The 9,901-nt window shown below is 45.3% G+C and overlaps 1 protein-coding gene across 3 annotated transcripts; it reads left to right on the top strand.

Annotated features, from left to right (window-relative positions):
• The first annotated feature begins 676 nt into the window (after positions 1 to 676).
• Positions 677 to 9,233, top strand: ECHS1 (enoyl-CoA hydratase, short chain 1). Of its 3 annotated transcripts, none has more exons than XM_006036828.3 (5): positions 677 to 813; positions 3,644 to 3,841; positions 6,031 to 6,158; positions 7,040 to 7,139; positions 9,025 to 9,233. In XM_006036828.3, exons 1-5 carry the CDS (start codon positions 780 to 782, stop codon positions 9,216 to 9,218), a joined length of 654 nt encoding a protein of 217 aa, XP_006036890.2. In that variant the 5' UTR covers positions 677 to 779; the 3' UTR covers positions 9,219 to 9,233. The 3 variants fall into 3 exon arrangements, with proteins under 3 accessions (XP_006036890.2, XP_025048983.1, XP_025048984.1); XM_025193198.1 differs by having other exon boundaries at positions 726 to 838; XM_025193199.1 differs by lacking the exon at positions 677 to 813 and adding an exon at positions 895 to 911.
• Positions 9,234 to 9,901: the final 668 nt, after the last annotated feature.

The following is a 9,901-nucleotide window of genomic DNA, read 5'->3' as shown; positions in this document are numbered from 1 at the left end:
GAGCCCGAGCCTGAGCCCGAGTCGTGAGGGCGGGCGCCTGGCTGCAGGCCGGGGCGCCCGCAGGAACGCCTCCCGGAGTGGGCTCGGGGAGCCCCGCCTCGCCCCGCCCCGCCCCGCAGACAGGGCGGCCTGCCCGGCGCTGTGCACGTCTTCCTTGCTGTCAGTTCAGCCCCTGACTTCCCGGTCTGGCCCTGGACTCAACCTGAGCGCCCTCCTGCCTTTCCCGGAGTGCGGACCGCCGGGATCCCTCCCTCCCTCCCTCCTGGCAGCTTTCTCCCGAAATACTCGGAGTCCCTCCAGCCTTTCCAGGGCACTGCTCAGAGCCTTGGTAGTGGGCTGCTTTCCGCTGCACGTGGCTTTTGGCCTGGGCAGTGGGCTGGTAACGATGATGCCAGGGTTGTACTCAAGGGGCTCTTCTGGTGACCTGTTTTCTCTGGTGGAAAGGGAGGGTTGAGTCGTGCTGTGACTCCTAGTTCAGCACATGCACTCTGCAAGAGGGGTCTCAACCTCCCTGCTGCCCTTCTGGTGCTTTACTGGATTGAGCCCTTTGAGCCGGTCATATCTCGTTATTTTCACAGGCCTTTACATTGGCTCGTGAACGGATGTAACTGTAAGGGTATGCTAGCCATCCAGGGGGCCTTGAAGATGTACGGTCTTCATGTTTTGTCATGCAGGAATAAATCTTAGTGCTGATCTGGATGGACCCTTGTAATAACTGATCCTGGTGCCGCATCAGCTGGCAAGGAGGAGCTGCCTGAACACCTGAGTTGGCCGTCTGCATGGTGGTAGAAGGGCGAGGCAGTCAGAGCCGAGGTTGGAGGTGCAGCTAGGCAGTTATGTGAGACCCTGCATAATAATTTGTCCTTTCTTTTCAAAGGATTTCTTGAATTTACAAGAATCTTGAGTCTACAGTTAAGTGGATTCAGCAAAGGCATTAACAGGCAGATGCGTTAGGAGCAAAATCCTATTTCCCCTCTGCAACCCTCTCTCCCCTCCAAATAATAACAACAGGAAGAGAAACAGATTCTTTTAGGTTATGTATTCACACGTATTTGTGTGTTTATTTGTAGTTTGAGGTCTGCTGAGAAACATAAATCAGTGACTTAGTGGGAGGAAAGTTGTTATATTTACCTGGTATATATCTCTAGCAATTTCCAGCTATTGTAACCGCTGGATAATCCTTTCATGCAGATTGTAGTATGCATGTCACTGGCTTGCATGCCTTTTGTAAGAGATAGATAACATTTATTGTTTATTTATTTAGATTTATATGGCACCCATCCCAACAAAGGCATTTTGGGGGGGCGGGCAGGGTCATTTTTTTCAAATTCACTTATTAAATCAGGGTTCACACACTGCTCTCAGTGGAAGAAAATCTGCTTTGAGTGGTACAGTGGAGTTAAAGCTACTGGTATGTTTGAGAGAAGACTTCAGCCTCAGCTGGGCAGGAAACGTTATCTGGTTATGATCTTCTTTCATCTGAAGATGTGGTCCTTTGATTTTTTTTCAGTGTATTTTCATTCTCTTATTTCAGTTACTCAGGCAAGGTATTAATAGCTTAATAAGGGTTGTGTGTTTCTCTTGGTTATTTGGGGTCCCCATGTGAAAGTGGAATTTCTGTCTCTTCTGTCTAGTAACGAGAGGGGAAAAATAATTCTTTCTTTAGACTGACTTATTCTGAGGCCTGTTGGTGGATTGCTGGTTGTGGTTGTGTGCTGCTAAAAAGCTACAGCTATGGAGGGAATGTGAGTAAGGGTAGAGAAAACTGGTTCAGGCCAGGCCGATTCCAGCCAACCTCTGACCATCCAGATTCATGCAAGCTTGGGGAGATGGCTTTTCTGATTTAAAATTTTTGATGTTGGTTAATGTTGGATTTCAAAGTCCATAGTTGGCTCCTCTCATAGAAGCAGGTTGACTTTGGCAGGTGTATGTGTTCAGTATTGCTCATTGACACCAGTGGGTCTTGTAGATGCCTAGCAGTTGTGCAAAACAGACTACTTCATTTAGGTGCCTATCTATGGAAATGATGACTGTGCCACACCCTGCATGTCAGGAATAGGGGTGGTGGGCACCATAGAGCTGAATGCCTCCTCTCCTAAAATAGTCCTTCCAGCAGGTTGTTATGACAAAAGCGGTGCCTTCATTTGACCTGCCTGGAAGGTTCAGTTTGAAAGGAGCAGTTAGTCTGGAAAAGAGTCAAGTGTACCTGTGAGCACATACAAGAGCAAATGCAGTCTGACCAAATGAAGGGTTTCCATTCGACCACAGTGCAGTTTATTAGAGATTCTTTCATGTGAAGGTTGATTTTTAACTTGTTGCCTTGACCAACTGAAACTGTCCTCTGTGATATACTACAAGTGGTCTCTTTGCTACCTGCTGCTACAGCAGCTTGTTGCTATTGCAGTAGAACCATGTGAATATGAATATAATTGATGTCCATTTTACATGAGTTGGTAATGCTACTTGTCAGGGCCATGTCCGAAATCTTGGCGAAGTGAGGGGGTACTCTGTTTAATTCTGAAGAAGCTGGTGGTTTTAAGCTTTTCACTGGAGTGGAGTATCCAAGGCTTGTACTCGTGACCTCTGCCATTGAATTGGGCTGTGGTCTTTGCCAAATAACTCTTCAAGCAGGGTTTGTCTAGGGTAAAGGGGTAATGAAACGGACCCATCTTTGTAAAAAGCTTTAGATTTCTTGATAATCTCAAAATAAAAGCAAGGGGTGACTTAGTTAACAAGATATTACCAGGAGCTTAATGGTAATGAATTATTTTTTCCACTGGGTAGCCCTTTCTGCCTACGCTTGCTGACAGGAATCCCAGGCCTTCTCTCTGTGTCCAAAGTTTTCCTAAGCAGTGACAGAGTGAAATTAGCAAGATGATGGTCAGTTTGGGGATGATGTTTGGCACCCTGCACCAGGTGAAATAGGCATGAATCTGAGCTTGTCATGCTGCTGTGAGCAGTAGAAGAGGCAAGCACTTGGAAAAACCCTGGAGGAGGTGGCGAGTTATAGAATAAGAGATCATGTTCCTTTCTGTTCTCAAACACATGTTCTGCGGGAGGGGCAGAGTAACGAACCCTCCACTGTGTTAGTCATGAGGAGGAGAGAGATGGAGAGTGTTGTCTCCCTTTTTGTAGATGGGGGAAAGTTTTTATGAGGCCAGAATCTGAAGTGAGATATGGGCATTTACAAGGTACCAGGAGAGCCTCAGTAAGATTTCATCCACATGTTTCCTTGGAGTCTGTCTTTGCAGCTTTCCCAGACCTCTTAGCATCCAGTCAATGGTTTCAGCAAAAAGCAAGACTCTCAGGGGAAAGTGTGTGTCAGCTATGTGCTTGTTGCCATGTAAAGTCCAGGAAGCTGTGTTCTGTCCTGACTTACTGTTAGTGCAAGACACAAGCTGACAGACCAGACTCTCAACGCCTAGAACAAGCAAGTAGTGGAGGCTGCTCCCTACTGATGCAGGGAAACATGGATGTTAGAGGCATCAGTAGAAATGTATTGGGAGATGGGGCTTAGCAGAGGAGGACAGAAAGGTAATTCCTGGGGTAGGATCCAGTCATCAAGGAAGCAGTTCCATTCTGGTGGGAGGGAGGGAGTGGAGGCTTATTTTTGCAACGACTAATTATTTTCCTTTCCTGTCAGGTTCTCAGTTCCAGTACATCATGGTTCAGAAGAAAGGAACTAAGCAGAATATAGGTGTGATCCAGCTCAACCGCCCCAAGGCCTTAAATGCCCTCTGTGATGGTTTGATGAATGAGATGAAGGTGGCCCTGGACTTGTTTGAGAATGACCCTCAAGTGGGAGCCATTGTCATCACAGGAAATGAGAAAGCCTTTGCAGGTAGGGATAGTGGGCAACATGTAGATCTCTAGAGCAGCAAACTGGGCATCTCTGAAAGTGAGATGTGTAGGAATTAGAGCTGGTACTGGTCTGCTTCATGTGTTACCTGTTGCTGGTGGAGGAAGTTTGTGGACACCATACTCTTATGGAAAGACAGATTTGTATGGCTCTTGATACCTTTATTTCCAGGAGGGTATGTGAGAATTAAGGGAAAAATGAGTCCAGCTGTCATCTCTCCTTCAAAAATGCATTGACACACAGTTACCAGGTACTTGAAAATGGATGGAGACCCCAGAGTTGGGATCAAATGAGAAAGGTAGAGCTGGGTGTCATCACTTCACTCTTAATCTCCACACAACTTTGCCCAGTGGCCTCATACACATAGAATAGGAGGGGCAACAAGATAAGGGTTTCTTGTGACAGGGCCAGACAATCGTAGACTTAATGTCTGGCATCCTGCCCTCCTGAAAGGAGGCATTGACAGCCTATGCCAGCAGTGGGTGCAATGTCTCCTGGTTGACTTTCACCAGCCAGCCCAGACATAGGTTTAGTTCATAGTTGGTCTCCTACATCCTTCTAAGCACATCCTGTGCATCAGAGAGTAACAGCGATGTAAAGCAACCCATAAAAATGGGACAAGTCTTCACTTCCTCAATCCTAAACTCTGACTTTGCAGCAAGAGTGGTGGTTCCCAAGCCCTGCTTGGATATGAACAATTTTGTCTGCAAAATGGCAAACTCATCATGGTGGACTGAAAAAGGCTTGATCTCCAGGTGGAGACAGGCTGGATTAGCCAGGCCATTCACTACCCCAAACATTTCTGCCAGACCATGCTTTGCAATGGCAGTGGAGGTAAAAAAGCTTTTAGGACCTGGGCAGATGACATGTTTATGCAGATGTAAGAAAGGAACAGGCAGACAGGGTAAGCTCTTACACTGGGTTAGCTTAATCCCATTGTGTTGAATTACCCCCAAATGAATTGGGTAAATTACACCAGTATAGGTGTCTCTGCAACTTAGCTTGGGGTAGCCACTTGCCCAAGATAGACAAGCTATTTTGTACACTTTACAATCATCAGCAATCCCTGGCAGTCAAGGATGATTGTCCTCCTCACAGTCAAGGATGATTGCTTTATCTGTGGGTCTGAAGGGGGCTGACGAGGTCTACATGGGATCAGACTCTGTTGCAGCTCATGCGTATGTTTTCATGCCGGGTGGGTGGCTGTGGGTTCTTGGTTCAGTCCACAACATGCTGTTTCTGCTGCTCCTGTTTTTCTGTCTTCTGTTGTTGTCATAAAGTTTCAAAGTATGTACTTTACCACTTACTGGTGAAACACAGTGATAGCTGCCTACTGCATGCAGCTACCCCAGAATTGCTGCTCACTTACATGTTTTAGATCCCAATGCAGTTTACACTGGTGGAGAAAACCCATGTAAGTTACACCTGTGCAAATATCAGTATATCATATTCCAGGCTCTTAGAACTAGCAAATATCTTTTTGGTCTTATCCTGCATTCAGAGGCTAGTGAAGGGCTGTTCCCTACAGGATGCTTTATAGCTTTTTGTTGAGTCCTATTTTAAATGCCCCAAATGTTACAAGATCCAGTCCCTTTAGGAAACAGCATAGTTTCTAAACAAAACAAGTCAGTCTTGAATTGTGGCTGGCAACTCTGTACAGTTCCAAGGATGGAGAAGGTTATTTTTAATACTGTGAATATTTCATAACCATGCTTTTTAGGTCTGTCATGTGACAGCTATTCTTGCAAAAGGGCTTAAGCATCATATCTTTGTCTGTGTACTTTTACTTGCTTACTGTTACAAGTAACTTCTAAGATCACTGAAAAAGTGATCAGAGAAAATAATTTTTCTTTTCCAACCAATTCATTCATTCCCCTGGTAAAAACATGTCATGTTTTCTGTTTGTTTGATACCTTCATGTAGTGATAGGGAAGAGAAAGTAGTAGGGAAGATTTTGGTGATACGTGAAAACTACAGTACTTATCGGGGGTGGTGTGGGGTTAGGTTTATTTTTTGGAACTGACAAGATTTCAAGTTGACCCCTAATTAAGGGCTTCTTGAAACTTTATTTAAAATTTATTTAAATTAATCCACTGCTGTTTATTTACAGAATCAAGCACAGTGTTTTTTTTTTCTGGCTCATCCCATATAAAAAATAATCTGTCTTTCAGCTGGAGCAGATATAAAAGAAATGCAGAACAGCACCTTTCAGGAATGTTATAGGAGCAACTTCCTCGCTGGTTGGAACAGTGTCTCTACAGTCAGAAAGCCAGTCATAGCGGCTGTTAATGGTTATGCTGTGAGTCTGGGTTTCCCATTCTGTAATCTCTTCCCTCCCCACATTCACATGACCAAGAATGCTACTGTGTCAATGTCATACCATGGGAATAGTTTATATTCTTGTCACAGGTGCCTCCATGCAGACTCAAGCCAAGCTCCAATGGGAGTTTTAATGTTCTTAAGACTTTTGTTGTGCTGCCTCCAGATTTAACTATTGTAAGGTTTGGACATTTGGGGTTATTCTCTGATTGTTGAAGGATAATAAAATACCTTATGCTGAGGGTGGCATCAGTGGGGAGCTTTCTTTCATCTCTGTAAATTAGAAATAAAAATCAGGTAAGGGTTGTTCAATAACACATATAAGAGACTTAGGACTGAATCTGGGCAGAAAGACTGAGTCACAGCAGTGAAATAAAGAAAATACATCCAGACATGTCTATCGAAGAGTTCCCTGCAGTTCTGGCTGTGGAGTTTATTGCTTTAACTTCCTCTCTTCTCACCCCTTTGGGGTCCTCATACAAGAAAGGAGCTGAATTTTGAAACAGTTTGTTTTATACAGTTTATCTTTGTAAACCATACTGGTTTGGGCTTCCTGAGCCAATCCTGGGATGCTGTCAGTGGCTCAGCCATTGGACAGAGTTTGGGAACTACAAGGTCAATTACTGGCTCAGCCCCAGACTTCCTTTATGATTTTGAGCAGGTCTCTGAATCTGTCCTATGCCTTCATTCTCCCGCTGTGGAATGTGGATAATAGCATTTTCCCACCTCCACAGAGTGTTGCGTAGGTTGTGCTGGGGCCTCTGATACGATGGTGATGGAGACCAGTAGGTAGGTAGATCAAGTTAGCATTGTGTACGAAGTGGCACTGAACAGGTCCTAATTCTATTCTGTCTTCCAAAGCTGGGTGGTGGCTGTGAGTTGGCCATGATGTGCGATATCATTTATGCTGGTGAGAAGGCACAGTTTGGACAACCAGAAATCTTGCTGGGAACCATTCCAGGTAACTTTTACTGAGTGAATTCCTTTCTTTGTGTTCACTAGGCATAACTTAGTGTGGCCAAGCTTCTTTCAGCCCCTATCACTGTTAGTTACCTAAAGCCACTGGACACGGTTGCATTTTAGAAATAATGGTATTATAGACCTGCTATATACCTGCACCCAGAGTATAGAAGATGCTGACTAGTCCTACAGATATAGATGTGACTGTGACCAGTTAAAACCAAGGCAACGTTTATGACTTTTGAGTCCTTACTTATCAGGCTTTCTAGTGCAAATGTCAAATGTCTTCTAACTATGTAGTGGCTGCTAAATGCCTCTATGAAAGCATGCATAGCGGGCACAGAGAGAAACGTTGTTTTTAGAAAAGATCCTTCCTTAGCTGTTTTTCACACATTTCTCTTTTTAAATGGCCATACCTATGTTTGTTCCCATTGATCCTTTAAATGCCAGAATGATTCTGAACACTTCTTTTCTGAACTCTATTAGAATTTTCCATGTATAGAATGTAATTATTGGTGGGTCACCTTAAATTTGTGCCTCCCACCACTGCAGTGAGGAAAACAATGGCAGGGGGACAGGCAGTAAGGCAGAAGTAGGTGGGCAGGAGGTGGGGAGGCAGAGGCTGCCTGGGGGAAGGGGGCCCTAAGGCTGTGGGGCAGGAGGGGGTCATGTGGGGGACCCTTACTTTTGCTCTGGTGGGCTCCATCCCTACTGCAGCCCAGAGGAAGGAGCATATGTTTGCTTCAGCCCCAGCCCTGCCCTGTAGCAGTTGCAGGACAACAGAGGCTTCCAAGTGTTGGGAAACAGGGAGACAGGGGGCCGAAAGCTACAGGGGTGGAGGTACAGGCAGCAGCTCCATCTCCATACCTAACCCTGTCTTTCCCACGCATGTTAATGGGGAAAAAAACCCCTCATCTTTGAATTCAGTAAATATGGTGTTTGTTTCTGTGTGTGTACTATAAGACATTTTTGGGTCTGAATGTTAACCTTGGTTTTCTTTTCTTTTTCTTAATTGGATCTGAGTGAACTGTCCCATACCAATGATGTGCTATGCTATTGTGTGCCCTAACAATAAAACGGAAAGCCGCTTTCTCTTTTTCTGCTAAGTCAAGATGATCCTTGATGCCAGCAGTATATATGTTGTTGGTTGCTTTCTCATCCACTAAGGAGTTTTGTCCCCCTAGTAGGTCTGATAATATGATTGGTGATTCATTTAGAACCTTGTGGTAATTTAGTAGCTGGATATACTTTCATTTTAATTAGTGTACATCTACATCAGAGCATTATGCGCAGAATACCCATCACACAGTTGTGTTGGGGCCCTGTTAGAGGGGACATGTTGCATGTCAAGCATAATTGTGATGTATAATTGAGTGAATTACACACACTCTTCTGTCTTTTACTCTGTGTCCTCTAATTCTGTAGGGGGTAAGGTGACATCCAAGCACAAGGGCAGAGCTAGTCCCTAGAACTCAGTGAGGCAGCAGTGGCTAGCCAGTGGAAAAATCCCTGTTTCCACCTGTGTATTCCATGAAGATCCAGCAGTTTGCCTTCCTTGCACAATCTTTTTCCTCCTCCCAGCTGTGCTGCTGCCTTTGAATCTGTGAGAGATCAGAGTATGTTTGTCAAGCACAAGGGTTGGCAATCTACAAACTGGGGGCAGGTTTTGAGTTGCAAAGAGTCTGGATCTGGAGCAGCTTGGGGGAATTGGTGGCATGCTGCAGCCAGGGCAGCAGAGGGGGCATCCCTAGGGTCCTACTGCTTGCTTGGTTCCTGCAACAGGGTTCCAGCTCACAAGCAGCAGCAAAACCACCTGACCCATGGTCTAGGAAGTTGCTTCTTAATGAACTTTGTAATCTAACTGCCGTCTTCCTCTTCAAACACAGGAGCTGGCGGGACTCAACGACTCACGAGAGCAGTGGGCAAATCGTTAGCTATGGAAATGGTCCTCACTGGGGACAGAATTTCTGCTCAGGAAGCTAAAGAGGCAGGTATGGGCACAAGTGTCTGCCTTCTAATTGGGCCCTTTTCAGGTGGCCCTATATGGGAAGAGATGGAGGCAGAATCCTTTCTGCAGTAGGAGAGAGGAGGCGATTCAGCTAGATATTGGAGCCCAAGCCAGCTTGCAGCTTCTTCACTGTTAGTTATTGGGGTATCTCTGCTCTGAGATAGGTAATGGAACCCATATCACTTACTTCGTGGCCTTCCTTAGGGATATGCTGCCCATGGACGTCTGTCTGCTTCCCTATACTTAAGATAGTTGGGATAAAGAGTACTTCCTCAGTTGGTTGCCTGGTCTAGGGGGCCCTTGGTACACGTTAGGCTTCCAGCCCTACCAAAACACATATAACAAGTGTTCTGTGTAGCAGCTTCTTTCTGCTATGTTTTTGGCCTGGTCACCCCTGGTGCTGGAGAACCAGAAGATGAGGTGTCATACCAGCATGCCTGACTGGATTTTTATCAGAGGATGCAGCCTAATGACTGATGATTTCCAGGCCATCTGCATTCATAGGCGACCATTTACACAGATGCTTAAAAAACATTTATTCCCAACCGTCACCCACAACTACAAGCCAAAAATATCTTGCAACCTGCTACAGGTAAAAATAGAGGAGATAAGGCTATTGCCATTGCACTGCTACTGCAGTGGCAGAGAAATATTTGGTCAATTCATACTAAGAGGACCCTAGGAAAAGAATGAAACCCCACACTAGAGAAAAAGGCAATCCTTCCCCCCTGCTTCCACCCCAGCTTCCCTTCTTG

The sequence above is a fragment of the Alligator sinensis genome, unplaced genomic scaffold, assembly GCF_000455745.1.
Source record: "Alligator sinensis unplaced genomic scaffold, ASM45574v1 scaffold1277_2, whole genome shotgun sequence".
Classification (NCBI taxonomy): domain Eukaryota; kingdom Metazoa; phylum Chordata; order Crocodylia; family Alligatoridae; genus Alligator; species Alligator sinensis.
The sequence above is the reverse complement of the archived record's forward strand: the minus strand, read 5'-3'. Positions and strand labels throughout refer to the sequence as shown.

Bases quoted from the DNA above. Each gene is read 5' to 3' on its own strand.
- ECHS1 (XM_006036828.3), top strand. From the start codon at position 780: ATGGTGGTAGAAGGGCGAGGCAGTCAGAGCCGAG. The intron at 6,159-7,039 runs GTGAGTCTGGGT...TGTCTTCCAAAG, and splicing joins CGGCTGTTAATGGTTATGCT to CTGGGTGGTGGCTGTGAGTT. The intron at 7,140-9,024 runs GTAACTTTTACT...CTTCAAACACAG, and splicing joins CTTGCTGGGAACCATTCCAG to GAGCTGGCGGGACTCAACGA.